The following is a 16,667-nucleotide window of genomic DNA, read 5'->3' on the forward strand; positions in this document are numbered from 1 at the left end:
TTTAACTTTTCCCCCGAGGGAAGACTTGAACCAAGTACCTCTCGTTCGGCAGCTGCTCACGCTAACCACAGGACCACGGCGCTCCTGAGCTCATACTATCCTTGATGTTGCCTATGTTGCGCATGGACTACTCAGTTTGTATACTTCGCTTATTTTTTTATAGTTCCACACAACTTCTTCCTGTTTTCTCGATTGATCTGTGTTCAGTTTTTCAAGGCGTATCCTCTGTGCCAACTTATAACTAAATCTGACGGGGGTGCGATGGAAAGGTTCCCTTGTTAGCAGAGGAGGCGCAGCTTTTAGGTCTAGACTGGGCTAGCACAGACGCATATGCAGACAGAGCAGAACGCGGACGCTAGCGGGGCTCCCAATTCCATCCACGCAATGGGCCAATCGGCGACTTCCCGTGAGCAAAGCAGTCACGTGACCTGCGGCACTGCGCCGCGGGTTGGCCCTCTCCTCGCAGTTTTATAGTCTAATCCTGTTACGGAGAGGAGCCAAAGCACCTGTCTGCCACGCACCGCATCGTACTGGACATCCGTCCCACCCCCACTCCAGCGACGAGGTAAGTACTGCACTTGTCCAATGTGCGACGCCGCACTGCCCACGCGCCTATGCCGCTCCACAAAAGCGGCGAAATTAGTTCACAATCTCTCGTAGCAAGTTATCTTTCTACCATAAACGTCTCAATTCTATTTTGTAATACGAGTATCATCGTCAATACACAAAATTTTACGCTGAATGTACTACATTACTAAATTTTTCAAGATGCTGTTGGTCCCAAGGGGCTATTCAGATTGCGTTAATACATCGTTATTTTTCCCTCTCTACTTTTTACGAAATACAGGCTATAAAACAATTTCAGTTCTTTCTTTTCCTCCAGCACTCTTTTCCACTTTTCCTTCTTCAGGCAATTACGCATTTCACTTACTGCTTATGCCTCGAAAGTCCTCTAAATTTAACACTTTACGTCTGCAAATACCTCTCACTGCTGCTTCCTTCGCTTTTGTCGTGTATTTTTAAATCTTGAAAGTCCTCTAAATTTAACACTTCTGTAAATACCTCTCTCTGCTGTTTCCTTCGCTTTTGTCGTGTATTTTTAAATCTTTCAATACCTCGGATCCAGCAAGGTGTTAATTTCTTTTCCTGGAGTTACCTGATTACTTGATTTGCTTGTTTAGCGTACTGTAATTCAACCTGTATAAATTTCCCGAAATATATGACAATCTCATTTTTTCTTTATTATTACTATTATGTTATTCGAATTTCGGCAAACCAGAACCGTGTGAAACAGCTGATAGATAACTTATTCTCTCTCTCTCTTTCTCTCTCCCCTTCCTCTTCTTCTTCTTCGCAATACTTCTCCATTCTTGCTCTCTGTTGTTCTCTTCTTTCTTCTGTCCTTGCCCTTCCACTTTTCCTGTGTTTTCTTCTGAGAACCTTTGACTTTTGGTACGTTCTCCCTGAATTCATGTCTTTTCTATGTCTTTGTCTATATTCCTAACTTCTACAGGACGATTCACGAATATATGTAAATATTTTAATATGTTACCCTACAAGTAAAACTAAAGAAAAAAGTTCGTACAAACATAGGTCCGCAAATGTTTAGTTACGGAGTTACGGCTAATAAAACGTTTTGCCTGAAATTTAGCAACTGTACGGGGTTAAAGTAAAGCATGATTTCCATTTATTTTGTTATTACTCATTTGGTGAATCTAATAAAACATGTCCCAGACGTGTATCTGCAGTAGTTTTCCAGAACATCCAGACAAGCAAAGAAGTAATTTCGTAAAATTTTTGATTTATCAACCACTTGGCCCAATTTATTTTTTAAATTCCTCACAATTGCAGAAAGTTTTCAACAGAAATTGTTGAGAATTTAATATTGGAATAATTATGGTAATAATGTTAACTGAAACTGTATGAATGTGTCAGATAATCTGCTTTTATTAATGCTGTAGCACACGTGAATTCATGTTAAACCGGAAAAAACGAAGCTCATTGTTAAGGAAGTTGTACAGTGTACATACAAACTCACAATAAATGTTCAGAAATGCCTCCAACGAGTTAAATGGATTTAGCTGCACGTGCATGAACTGATTTTGTTGCTCGTTTCAGTTTCACTGGGTTGTTCTTTATTTCGTCTATTGCATTTACAATGCGAACAAGTAATGCCTCACGTCTATTGACTTTGTTCTGATAAACTATGTCTTTCATCCATCCCCATACACAAAAATCCATTGGTGTTAAATCGGGCGATCTGAGTGTTATAGAAGTTGCTAAATTTCAGGCAAAAGATTAGCCATAACTCTGCAACTGAACATTTGCGGACCTATGTTTCTATGAACTTTTTTCTTTAGTTTTACTTGTAGAATGAAAGATTAAAATATTTGCATATCTTCGTGAATCACCCGGTATATATCTTTCTTAAGTTCCATAAACCGTCAAATTTGGGTTTTTGGAATTCTGTCACCGAAGTTGAACTTCCTTTTCAGCTACCTGTTCTTTTTAAGCCATCATAAAATGTACATAGTTCGTCTTCTCGTTGCATCTATTATATTCTTAGTTTTTTTATGCACCTTCTTGTTCTTTGTGAGTTTCCAAATTCTGTTTTCATACTTCGTACCGAAAATATTTCGAATTATTCTTCTTCCTTTCTCCTCCAAATTATTTTACTGTTTGATTGTAGTTACGGTGTGGCATTCTATGGCATAAGGTCAATCGGTTTTAATCACCACATTGTAATACCTCAATTCTGTAATGATACACAAAGATTTTTTTATTGTGCATGTGAAAAGCCATTTCTATACTTCTTATTGCGTCTGTTATTTCTGATATATTACAGCACAGCTTCTTAATGTCGAAGCTTACGTGGTTCTTATTAGACCTGGAATTTTCCTCATTTTCTTCTCTGTAATTTATTCCCAGGTTGTCTCATTTGTGATTCCAGGCTAGGCATTCACTTCTGTATTGGACTTTTGGTTTCACTTGCGTGTTGTAATCCATTATTTCTGCATTTCTTGATATGCACATTTTATTGCTAATATTTTTTGTTATTCCATGTGCCCCTTCCACTTTGTGTGTCCGTTCATTTATGGATGACTTTTCTAAGGAATTGTCCTGAATTATCTCTCCTAGATATTTGAACATTTTGACCTCTTCTGCTTGATCAATGCCCTCCTGTACAAATTTTGTTGCACTTGTTTTATGCCAGTGACAAATTTTGTTCTCTGCACAGATATTCTAGCTAATTTACGACCTAATATCTTCCACATACGTTTCTACAGCCTGGATGGAATAATTTAAATGGAGGCATCTTCCGTTCCGGGCTTTAATTTTTTTTTTCATTTATATATGTACTTACAGATTGGAGCGGAAACTGTCCTACGTATGCTGGATGATTGCTTTTTGTTCATGGTATATCTGGAGCATTTATTTGCGAATGGCCAAAAGACAACTTTTTTCCTTATATTATTTGCTTTAGGTCTAAAAGTTATTTACTATCACGAAATTTGTATAACAATATTTCAGTTTGATCATTTTACATAGTAAGCGTACTGGGTAAATTTTACAAATATCAAACTGTGAAATTCACTAATTGTTAGTAAACCACCGTCGCCTAACGCGTTTATAAATAACGGATTTCTATTTTTTTACCTGATGGCCCACAGTAATTTTTGAGTCGCAGACTAACATTAGCACTAATTCCTATAGTAAAATCAAATTTGGATATAAACTTGAAACATGTTATCAAAACTTGCCAAGTCAAGTAATAATTGTATAAGAGACAACAAAATATTGTGGTCTTGCTTCCATTGTTTATAACTAAGCACTTGTTACTGCTGGCACTTCTTGCTGTTAGACACGTGAAATGGCTGCAGAAACCTTGAACTTCGTTTATAATTATAACGAATGGTTGTGTGACAGCAAGAAATGACAGCAGCGAAAGAAATAAGTGCTTTAACACATCACAAACAAGAAAAGCAAGACCACAACATAAAAAAATCGAAAGTAACGCGCTAAATAACGTGATATATAGCGAATCTCAATCTGAAGTGACCGCAAAGCAGAAAAATGAAAATCACCTTCTGTTGTTTGCACATAACAAGATATAGATTGTATGGCAGGTAAAAAGCTAACAGCATACACAACTAATAGCGTCATATGAGAGATGTGAACAAATACGTAACCGTATTATTTCCACATTTAGTACTCAGAGCTCAATATTTAAGCATACTGTAAGTTGAACAACATACAGCGCCTCAGTTCAGTGATGTAACATACACTCCTGGAAATTCAAATAAGAACACCGTGAATTCATTGTCCCAGGAAGGGGAAACTTTATTGACACATTCCTGGGGTCAGATACATCACATGATCACACTGACAGAACCACAGGCACATAGACACAGGCAACAGAGCATGCACAATGTCGGCACTAGTACAGTGTATATCCACCTTTCGCAGCAATGCAGGCTGCTATTCTCCCATGGAGACGATCGTAGAGATGCTGGATGTAGTCCTGTGGAACGGCTTGCCATGCCATTTCCACCTGGCGCCTCAGTTGGACCAGCGTTCGTGCTGGACGTGCGGACCGCGTGAGACGACGCTTCATCCAGTCCCAAACATGCTCAATGGGGGACAGATCCGGAGATCTTGCTGGCCAGGGTAGTTGACTTACACCTTCTAGAGCACGTTGGGTGGCACGGGATACATGCGGACGTGCATTGTCCTGTTGGAACAGCAAGTTCCCTTGCCGGTCTAGGAATGGTAGAACGATGGGTTCGATGACGGTTTGGATGTACAGTGCACTATTCAGTGTCCCCTCGACGATCACCAGTGGTGTATGGCCAGTGTAGGAGATCGCTCCCCACACCATGATGCCGGGTGTTGGCCCTGTGTGCCTCGGTCGTATGCAGTCCTGATTGTGGCGCTCACCTGCACGGCGCCAAACACGCATACGACCATCATTGGCACCAAAGCAGAAGCGACTCTCATCGCTGAAGACGACACGTCTCCATTCGTCCCTCCATTCACGCCTGTTGCGACACCACTGGAGGCGGGCTGCACGATGTTGGGGCATGAGCGGAAGACGGCCTAACGGTATGCGGGACCGTAGCCCAGCTTCATGGAGACGGTTGCGAATGGTCCTCGCCGATACCCCAGGAGCAACAGTGTCCCTAATCTGCTGGGAAGTGGCAGTGCGGTCCCCTACGGCACTGCGTAGGATCCTACGGTCTTGGCGTGCATCCGTGCGTCGCTGCGGTCCGGTCCCAGGTCGACGGGCACGTGCACCTTCCGCCGACCACTGGCGACAACATCGATGTACTGTGGAGACCTCACGCCCCACGTGTTGAGCAATTCGGCGGTATGTCCACCCGGCCTCCTGCATGCCCACTATACGCCCTCGCTCAAAGTCCGTCAACTGCACATACGGTTCACGTCCACGCTGTCGCGGCATGCTACCAGTGTTAAAGACTGCGATGGAGCTCCGTATGCCACGGCAAACTGGCTGACACTGATGGCGGCGGTGCACAAATGCTGTGCAGCTAGCGCCATTCGACGGCCAACACCGCGGTTCCTGGTGTGTCTGCTGTGCCGTGCGTGTGATCATTGCTTGTACAGCCCTCTCGCAGTGTCCGGAGCAAGTATGGTGGGTCTGACACACCGGTGTCAATGTGTTCTTTTTCCCATTTCCAGGAGTGTATTTGCCACCTAATAATCGCTCCTTTAGAAGTAAAATACTTTTGAACCGCTCGGCCACATCGTCCTGCTCAGAACTAAAATAAACAAAAATCCCACCGATGACGACACGTAAAATACTGAAACATCATTGGGTAATAACAAAACTATAATACGGTATCTTGCACATGGCGGAATTTGTCGCCAGTTTCACTTCCGAGAAAATGATGGCTTCTTTCTTTGGGTACACTGCTCATGCCGGCAGGGGTGGCCGAGCGGTTCTTGGCGCCTCAGTCTGGAACCGCGCGACCGCTACGGTCGCACGTTCGAATCCTGCCTCGGGCATGGATGTGTTTGATGTCCTTAGGTTAGTTAGGTTTAAGTAGGGGACTGATGACCTCAGAAGTTAAGTCCCATAGTGCTCAGAGCCGTTTGAACCATTTTTACACTGCTCATGTCGCGAACGTCGCTTTAAAGGATCTAGGATCAGTTAATGCTCAATGGTATATAACAATTTGTTTCAGAAAAGTCATCGACGAAATGACCAAAAGACAACGGAAAGCGTGCCACCATTCTCATGTTAATGCCAGCTGATACCACGTCAAGTCAAACAGTTGATAACTTCAAGGAGTAAAACATGGAACTGATGTTTCATTGGCCATATTCGCCAAACGACTTCTTGCTGGTCAAATGACTGAGTGGAGCAAAGACCAGAAAAAAAAAGTTGTGGTAAGTTCCTAAGGGAACAAACTGCTCAGTCATGGGGGACGACTCGAACCTTCGACGGGGGAAGCCGCGCGAACCATGGCAAGGCCTCCCGGACTGCGCGGCTAGACCGCGCAACAGCAAAGACTAGACTCCCTAAAAATTACACAATGGATTTTGGTCCGAATTGTAGTCAAACTATGAGTGGGAAATGGAAAAGTTGCCTACTGAAGAAAGGAAGACTAGGTCTAACGTCCCATCGACTTCGAGGGTCATTAATCGGCTATCAAATCGACCAGCATTAGGTCTAGATTTGCCAAAAATCTGAACTAGTGATTTGAGGGAAACTGAAATACAGTATAAGAGAAAGAAAGATAAAAAAAAAATATGATGCACCACGAAGGTGGTCATCCACATGAATGCTAAAAGGAATCCGTTTAACGTCGGTTACAGGATAAATCAACCAAATATAAAGGCTGTAAATTCAACTAAATACCTAGGAATTACTACTACGAACAACTTAAATTAGAAGGAACACACAGAGAATGTTGTGGGAAAGGCTAACCAAAGACTGCGTTTTATTGGTAAGACCCTTAGAAAATGTAACAGACCTACTAAGGAGACCGCCTACACTACGCTAATCCGTCCTCTTTTAGAATACTGCTGTGAGATCCTTACCACATAGGACTGACGGATTACATCGAAACAGTTCAAAGAAGGGCAGCACGTTTTGTATTATAGCGAAATAGGGAAGAGAGTGTCACTGAAATGATACAGGATTTGGAATGGATATCATTAAAACACAGGCGTTTTTCGTTGCGGAGGAATCTTCTCACGAAATTCCGATCACCAACTTTCTCTCCCGAATGTGAAAATATTTTGTTGGCGCTGTTCTACATAGGGAGAAACGATCACTATGATAGAATAAGGGAAATCAGAGTTCGTACGGGAAGATATAGGTGTTCGTTCTTTCCTCACGCTATACGAGATTGAAATGATAGAGAATAGTGAAGATGGTTCGATGAACCAACTGCCAGGCAGTTAAATGTGATTTGCAGATTATCCGAATGGCACGGAAATCGGCAGAAGTGGATTAGATGTACAGACAAACAATTGACTACAATTTCAGAAATGTTGGATGATTTATTCAAGACAAAGAGCCTCACAAACTGAGCAAGTCAGCAATGCGTTGGTAAACATCTGGCCCTTATGGAAGCAGTAATGCGGCTTAGCATTGATGGAGAGAGCTGTTGGACGTCCTCCTGAGGACAAACAAACAAATTTTGTCCAACTTGCGGTTTAGATCGACAAAATCCGATTCCAGGTGGAGGGCTCTGCCCGTAATATTCCAAACATTCTAAATTGGGGACAGATCCGGTGACCTTGCTGGCCGATGTAGGGTCTGGGAAGCATGAAGACAGGAAGTAGGAAGTCTCAAGGTGTGCGGGCGGGCATTATCTTGCTGAAATGTAAGCCTAGGATGGCTTGCCATTAAGGGCCGAAAAACGCGGTATAGAATTTCGTAGATGTTCCGCTGCGCTTTATGGGTGGCACGGGTGGCAACCAAAGGGGCCTCCTATGAAATGAAATGGCACCCCAGACCCATCACACCTGGTCGTTGGAGTCAGCCTGGCATGCCACGGCTGTCGAGGGCATCTGCAGACACGTCTTCGCCCGGGAATCTCATTGACTGGAGCAGAGCTGCCTTGAGTGATGAGTTCCATTTCGACTGATTGATTGAGAGGGGTTATGGGACCAAACGACGAGGTCATTACTTTCGCGATTCCCCAAGTTAGTCAGAGAAGAAAGAGTGTCCACTAAAAGTGGACGGATTCAGTCAGGGGAATCAAATTATAAAATAATGGACATTAAACGCACACAGTAAAAGGCATAAAAGGAGGCAGTCATGGGGTCACAGACCGAGCAGACTGGAAAAGAAGTCCCTACCACAACCAACCTGCCCCTGCTCCAAGACTAAAGTGGAACCTTATATCTGGAAATAAAAACCATTTTCACAGAGGAAACAGGACCAATTCAACCATTTGTGGATCGTCTACTAATATTAAAAGTAAGGAATCGGCAAGAGGGGGGCATTCCACCAATCTGTGCGATATCGTCAGCTTGGCTCCACAACCACATTGTGGGGGTGGGTTTTTACGTAGGAGGAAACACTAGGAGAGCCAGGTATCACCAATGCGTAAACGGCATAAAACTGTGGACTCCTTCCGAGAGGAGTGGAAAGAAGAGTGCCAAAGTGCAGTAGACTCTTTAATTGTGCGGAGTCTATTACTGTGAGCAGTAGTGCTCCAGATGGCATTCCAATTTTGGGTAAAGAGAGATTTGACGTAGATCTGCCTATCTGCAGTTCGAATCATGAAAGGAAATGGGAGGGGGGGATCTGCTTCTCTAGCCAAACGGTCAGGGGCTTGGGACCCAGAGAAAAACAAGTGTACAGGCGGCACGCTCAAGGGCAGAGGGAGGGTCATGGATAGCAGAGACCAAAAGGTGACGAGAGTAGCGTGGATCGATAGCCTGCAGGCTGCTCATTGAGTCTGAACAAATTAAAACACTGTGGAGGGAGGCTTGAAGAACAAAACGGAGGGCCCTGCGAATGGCTAGAAGCTCTGCGGTGAACACACTACAAGAACTGGTATAAATCGAGCGAGGTGGCGCAGTGGTTCGACACTGGACTCGCATTCGGGAGGACGACGGTTCAATCCCGCGTCCGGCCGTCCTGATTTAGGTTTTCCGTGATTTCCCTAAATCACTCCAGGCAAATGCCGGGATGGTTCCTCTGAAAGGGCACGGCCGACTTCCTTCCCCATCCTTCCCTAATCCGATGAGACCGATGACCACGCTGTCTGGTCTCCTTCCCCAAAACCAACCAACCAACTGGTATAAGCATGCATATTCAAATACAGAGATACGTAAACAGGCAGAATACGGCGCTGCGGTCGGAAACGTCTACATAAGGCAAGTGTCTGGCGCAGCTGTTACGTCGGTCATTGCTGCTACAATGGCAGGTTCTCAAGATTTAATTGAGTTCGAACGTGGTGTTACAGTCGGCGCGCGAGCGATAGTACACAGCATCTCCGAGGTAGTGATGAAGTGGGAATTTTCCCGTATGACCTTTTCACGAATTTACCGTGAATATCAGAAATCCAATAAAACATCAAGCCTCCGAAAAGGTTCAAATGGCTCTGCGCACTATGGGACTTAACATCTATGGTCATCAGTCCCCTAGAACTTAGAACTACTTAAACCTAACTAACCTAGGGACAGCACACAACACCCAGTCATCACGAGGCAGACAAAATCCCTGACCCCGCCGGGAATCGAACCCGGGAACCCGGGCGTAGGAAGCGAGAACGCTACCACACGACCACGAGATGCGGACGCCTCCGAAATCGCTGCGGCCATTTGAACCATTTTTTTGAAGCGGGTTAAGCCGAGTACATAGTTCTAACTTTCATCCACCAGAGTACAAAGTGCAAAGAGACATTCAAGGTACAGGTGAAGATAATATTTTTGTGAATTTCTGTTTATTTCTTATTTTGTTCATGTTTGTACAGTTTTTTGTATGCTTTTAGTTGTGTGTATGATGCGTGAATGTGGTGTAAAGTAAATATGTAGATCACTGTTCTATTGATGAACGCTGTACGAATTAGCGTGAGAAAGTTTTACGACAGTGTAGCACAATACACTACTGCCATTAAAATTGCTACACCACGAAATTGGCGTGCTACAGACGCGAAATTTAAACGACAGGAAGAAGATGCTGTGATATGCAAATGATTAGCTTTTCAGAGCATTCACACAACGTAGGCGCCGGTGGCGACACCTACAACGTGCTGACATGAGGAAAGTTTCCAACCGATTTCTCACACACAAACAGCAGTTGACCGGCGTTCCCTGGTGAAACGTTGTTGTGATGCCTCGTGTAAGGACGAGAACTGCGTATCATCACGTTTCCGACTTTGATAAAGGTCGGATTGTAGCCTATCGCGATTGCGGTTTATCGTATCGCGACATTGCTGCTCGCGATGGTCGAGATCCAATGACTGTTAGCAGAATATGGAATCGGTGGATTCGGGAGGGTAATACGGAACGCCGTGCTGGATCCCAACGGCCTCGTATCACTAGCAGTCGAGATGACAGGCATCTTATCCGCACGGCTGTAACGGATCGTGCAGCCACGTCTCGATCCCCGAGTCAACAGATGGGGACGTTTGCAAGACAGAAACCATCTGCACGAACAGTTCGACGACGTTTGCAGCAGCACGGACTATCAGCTCGGAGACCGTGGCTGCGGTTACCCTTGACGCTGCATCACACACAGGAGCGCCTGCGATGGTGTACTCAACGACGAAACTGGATGCACGATTGACAAAACTTCATTTTTTCGGATGAATCCAGGTTCTGTTTGCAGCATCATGATGGTCGCATCCGTGTTTGGCGACATCGCGGTAAACGCACATTGGAAGCGTGTATTCGTCATCGCCATACTGCCGTATCACCCGGCGTGATGGTGTGGGGTGCCATTGGTTACACCTCTCAGTCACCTCTTGTTCGCTTTGCCGTCACTTTGAACAGTGGACGTTACATTTCAGATATGTTACAACCCGTGGCTCTACCCTTCATTCGATCCCTTCGAAGCCTTCATTTCAGCAGGATAATGCACGACCGCATGTTCCAGGTCCTGTACGGGCCTTTCTGGATACAGAAAATGTTCGACTGCTGCCCCGGCCAGCACTTTCTCCAGATCTCTCACCAATTGAAAACGTTTGGTCAACGGTGGCCGAGCAACTGGCTCGTCACAATACGCCAGTCACTGCTGTTGATGAACTGTGGTATCGTGTTGAAGCTGCGTAGGCAGCTGTACCTGTACACGCCATCCGAGCTCTGTTTGACTCAATGCCCAGGCGTATGAAGGCCGTTATTACGGCCAGAGGTGGTTGTTCTGGGTACTGATTTCTCAGGATCTATGCACCTGAATTGCGTGAAAATGTATATTTGTCAAAAAAAAAATGTTTGTGTGGAATCTTACGGAACCTAACTGCTAAGGTCATCAGTCCATAAGCTTACACACTACTTAACCTAAATTATCCTAAGGAGAAACACACACACCCATGCCTGAGGGAGGACTCGAACCTCCGCCGGGACAAGCCGCAAAGTCCATGACTGCAGCGCCCTAGACCGCTCGGCTAATCCCGAGCGGCTATATTTGTTTAATGAATACCCGTTTATCATCTGCATTTCTTCTTGGTGTAGCAATTTTAATGGCCAGTAGTGTAGTTACGTTGTAAGTAGCGTGGTGCGACCTGCAGTGTGGTAGGTTTCTGCTCGGCTTTCCTACCGGCCATCTCCTGCAACGAGCTCACAGGTAGGTGCTTTTAAAAAGGGCGAAAGGAACCACACCGCCGCAACACCTACATAAGCATCCTGTCTGATCATCTGCATCCATTCATGTCTATTGTGCATTCCGACGGACTTGGGAAATTCCAGCAGGAGAATGCGACACCCCACACGTTCAGAATTGTTACAGAGTGGCTCCAGGAACACTATTCTGAGTTTAAACACTTCCGCTGGCCACCAAACTCCCCAGATATTAACTTTATTGAACATATCTGGGATGCGTTGTAACGTGCTGTTGAGAAGAGATCCCCAGGCCCTCGTACTCTTACGGATTCATGGTGTCAGTTCCCTCCAGCACTGCCCCTGGGGTATGCACTGGATATACACCACAGTGGTTAGACCTAGGATTTCCTATGGGGCCGTAGTGTGGTGGAAGAAGGAAGAACAGCAGGTTGCTGCTGAAGAGCTTGCTAAGGTGCGGAGATTGGCCTCCTTAGCGATAACGGGCGGAATTTGCAGCACACCTATTGCTGGAATGGAAGCCATGCTGGATATGCCTCCACTTTCACCTTTGGGTCAAGATGGAGGCAGCAGCTGGGGCATACAGACTTAAAACTGGCCAAAACTGGGTCTCATTTGGATATCCAGAATCGCACACTAACATAGTGAATGAGGTAAATATAGGTATGGCTGGGGAAATGCCGCTGACTATATAATAACTCCTGACTACTTCGACAAGCCTTACAACATAATAATTGAAAGTAGGGAGCAGTGGGAGAAAACAGTTTGACACCATACGGGGGACATCGTTTGGTTAACCGATGGGTCGAAAACAGATCAAGGCGTTGGGGCAGGGTTGTACGGGGTTCAGCCAAGCCTGGAGAGCAGCATCTCTCTAGGGAAGCTGGCCTCTGTATTCCAAGCCGAAATTACTGCAATCAGGGCATGTGAGGAGCAGAATATGAGTAGGTGCTACAATGACCGTAGCATCTACATCTACTCAGACAGCCAGGCAGCCCTGAAATCATTGGCAGCTCCTGCAAAAAGATCTAACAGTGTTGCAGATTGTCACAGGGCTTTGGTGAAGCTAGGGGGAAGGGTGAACCTAGTGTGGGTCCCTGGCCATTCAGGGATCTGTGGCAATGAACAAGCCGATAGATTGGCTGGTATGGGGGCAACAACTCCATTTATTGGACCGGAACCTGTCTTGACAATCACCAAGGCTATGATCAAATTAGAACTACGGAACTGGCTTAGGAAACAGCACGTAGGATATTGGACCAAGGTCCATAAACAAAAACGTGGTAAGGTAATTATGCCGAAGCCATGTTTTAAAAGAAGCTCTGTAATTCTGGGATTGAACAGGAAAATGGCTCTGAGCACTATGGGACTTAACATCTTAGGTCACCAGTCCCCTAGAACTTAGAACTACTTAAACCTAACTAACCTAAGGACATCACACACATCCATGCCCGAGGCAGGATTCGAACCTGCGACCGTAGCAGTCCCGCGGTTCCGGACTGAGTGCCTAGAACCGCGAGACCACCGCGGCCGGTGATTGAACAGGAAAGAGATCAAACTCATGACTGGACTGATGACCGGCCATGGGAATTTCAAAAAACACCTACACACAATGGGTATAATGGGAGAGGACCCTAAATGTAGGATCTGTGATGAGGGTGAAGAAACTGCATCACACCTAATCTCTGAATGCATGGCATTGGAGAGTAAAGGATACAGAATCTTCGGGACGACTAGATCTGAAGAAACTGTGTCTAACGAAAACATGGTAGAGGGACTCCTTACACTATTTAAGGGCAGTGGTTGGCTTTACTAGATATACAGGGAGCGATACCGCACAATAAACCTAGTATCGGTGCGGGCAGTGGCGGGTCAGAACTAAGCTGTTTTAGCTCTCCTGTTAAAATCAGTCAATCACTCAATCCCTCCAGCACTACTGCAGACATTAGTCGAGTCCATCCGACGTCGTGTTGCGTCATTTCTGTGTGCTCGCGGGGCCCTACACGATATTTGGCAGGTGTACCAGTTTAAGGGTACATACAACCCATAGAAGGTTGATCTCTGCAACTCCCAGACATTCCTTTTATGTCGGCCTCTTGATGCTCAAAATAAGTCATTATTTTTCCTCTCGTAAATGTTCTTTCAAATGAGCCTTACTAAAGATTGAACTTGCAAGTCATTTTGGAATAGGTTTCGATCCTGTGGTGAGGTTGCGGCAGATGGGCATTCAGAAACTTTGGTGTTTGCAGGGGCAGCGGCATGAGGCTGCGCAGAGGAGTCGCCCGCTGGCTGGTGATCGCAGCGCTGGTGGCGGCGCTGCTGCCGGGGGCGGCGGAGGCGGCGCGCGGGGGCGGAGCCGGCGCCAGGGTGGCGGGAGGCGTGGGCGGCCGGAACCAGCGGGCGGGCGGCGGCGCGGTCCGCAGGTTGGCGCACCGCACGCGCGTCGTGGACGAGGTCCCCCACCAGCAGAACGCCTACTACAACCACAGAGACGTGGCCTACTACAACCACAAAGACGTGAGCACCGCACTCACCACCCATACCAGTCGGTTGGGTTTAGCGGCTGTTCACAATGAACTGGACACCATCTGTATCTGGAGTGGGCAACGGCCTTGCCGCAGTGGATAGACCGGTTCCCGTCAGATCACCGAAGCACTGTTGGGCGTGGCCGGCACTTGGATGGGTGACCATCCGGGCCGCCATGCGCTGTTGCCATTTTTCTGGGTGCGCTCAGCCTCGTGATGTCAATTGAGGAGCTACTCGACCGAATAGTAGCGGCACCGGTCAAAGAAAACCGTCACAACGACCGGGAGAGCGGTGTGCTGACCACACTCTCCTCATATCCGCATCCTCATCTGATGATGACATGGCGGTCGGATGGTCCCAATGGGCCGCTTGTGGCCTGAAGACGGACTGTTTTTGTATCTGGAGGACAGTTCACATTCCTTCCCATAGTTCCTCTACAGATTCGCCGTTTCAACACATCTACTGGGATCATGCTCAGGTGTCTTCTGGTGGTCCCACGTTGTTGAACACTGTCGAAAACGAACCCCGTGTTCACTTATCAGGGTGTATACTCGGATAAAGGAAAAAATTCCCGGATTTCCCGGTTAAAAATATGTTTTTTCGCGGATGAAAATATACTATTGCCGTATTGAATGACAGTATACTCGTACTTACCCTTACAACTGTAAAACTTAACAATTCTTTGAATAGTTAAGCTTTTATAGACCAGCATAGAACTTCTTGGCACTTTTACAAAACGAACTCCAGGAGGAAGCAAAAAAATAAAAATTAAAAAAAACGCGTTTTGAAAAGATATTCGATGTGCAACAGCGTGTACGATGCGCATTTTCGTATTACGATACGCTGCATGTTTTCATATTACGAATGCATAAATTATGTGATCAAAAGTACCCGGATACCTAGCTGAAATTGTCTGACAAGTTCGTCACGCCCTCCATCGGTAATGCTGGATTTCAGTATGGTGTTGGCCGACCCTTAGCCTTGATGACAGCTTCCATTCAATGAGGTGCTGGAAGGTTTCTTGCAGAATTGCAGCCCATTCTTCACGGAGGAGAGGTATCGATGTCGGTCGGTGAGGCCTGGCACGGAGTGGGCGTTCCAAAACATCCCAAAGGTGTTCTGTAGGATTCAGGTCAGGACTCTGTGCAGGCCAGTCCATTACACATGTTATTGTCGTGTAACCACAGGCCGTGCATCATGAACAGGCGCTCGATCGTGTTGAAAGAAGCAATCGCCATCCCCAAAATTGTTCTTTAACAGTGGGAAGTAAGAAAGTGCTTAAAACATCAATGTAGACCTGTGCTGTGATAGTGACACGCAAAACAAGGGGTGCAAACCCCCTCCAAGAAAAACATTAACACCACCGCCTCCGAATTTTACTGTTGGCACTACACACGCTGGCAGATGACGTTCACCGGGCATTCACCATACCCACACCGTGGCATCAGATCGCCACATTATGTACCAAGATTCGTCACTCCACACAACGTTTGTCCACTGTTCAGTCGTCCAATGTTTACGCTCCCTACGCCAAGCGGGGCGTCGTTCGACATTTACTGGTGTGATGTGTGGCTCATGAGCAGCTTCTCGGCCATGAAATCCGAGTTTTCTCACCTTCCGCCAAACTGTCATAGTACTTGCAGTGGATCCTGATGTAGTTTGGAATTCCTGTGTGGCAGTCAGGATAGATGTCTGCCTACTACACATTACGACCCTCTTCAACTGTCGGCAGTTCCTGTCAGTCAACAGACGAGGTCGGCCTGTACGCTTTTGTGCTGTACGTGTCTCTTCACGTTTCCACTTCACTATCACATCGGAAACAGCAGACCTACGGATGTTTAGGAGTGTCTAAATCTCGCGTACAGACGTATGACACAAGTAACACCCAATCGCCTGACCACGTTCCAAGTCCGTCAGTTCGGAGGAGCGCCCCATGCCTAATGAGTACTGAGGTCGCTAATTTTGAGTACCTGGCAGTGGGTGGCAGCACAACGCACCTAATACGAAAAACGTGTTTTAGAGGGTGCCCGGATACTTTTGATCACATAGTGTACATTCGAATTCGACCAAACATAGCAAGTTAATTTCCGAACCACTGAAATCGAGACTGCCTTGCGCCCTTCTAAGCCTATCATATCACGTTGTATCGCCGGTCGATGACAGATATTTAGAGCACAGGACACGTGATGTAGTCTGTAAATAGGAATATCACCGTTAAGTAGTGCGAACACAGGTTTTCATAAATGCAAAAATATATTTTTTTTTCTTTTTTGTCAGTATACTGTCTTGTATACTAGCTGTTTGTGACAGCATTCTTTCTGTTGATTACTTCGTATTGTAGAAATGAAATGGAGCAAAGAGGTGTTAAGCGTCTAAAT

The 16,667-nt window shown here is 45.9% G+C and overlaps 1 protein-coding gene across 1 annotated transcript in view; it reads left to right on the top strand.

Annotated features, from left to right (window-relative positions):
* Positions 1–14,151: 14,151 nt before the first annotated feature.
* Positions 14,152–16,667, top strand: part of LOC124554116 (immunoglobulin domain-containing protein oig-1-like) — a gene marked incomplete at its 5' end in the record, with an annotated part of 30,542 nt that continues 28,026 nt past the window's right edge. Inside the window, one exon of the mRNA XM_047128181.1 lies at positions 14,152–14,280. Coding sequence (XP_046984137.1) covers positions 14,152–14,280 — 129 coding nt within the window. The remainder of the gene's footprint in view (positions 14,281–16,667) is intronic.

This window comes from Schistocerca americana, chromosome 11 (genome assembly GCF_021461395.2).
Source record: "Schistocerca americana isolate TAMUIC-IGC-003095 chromosome 11, iqSchAmer2.1, whole genome shotgun sequence".
NCBI classification, from domain to species: Eukaryota; Metazoa; Arthropoda; class Insecta; order Orthoptera; family Acrididae; genus Schistocerca; species Schistocerca americana.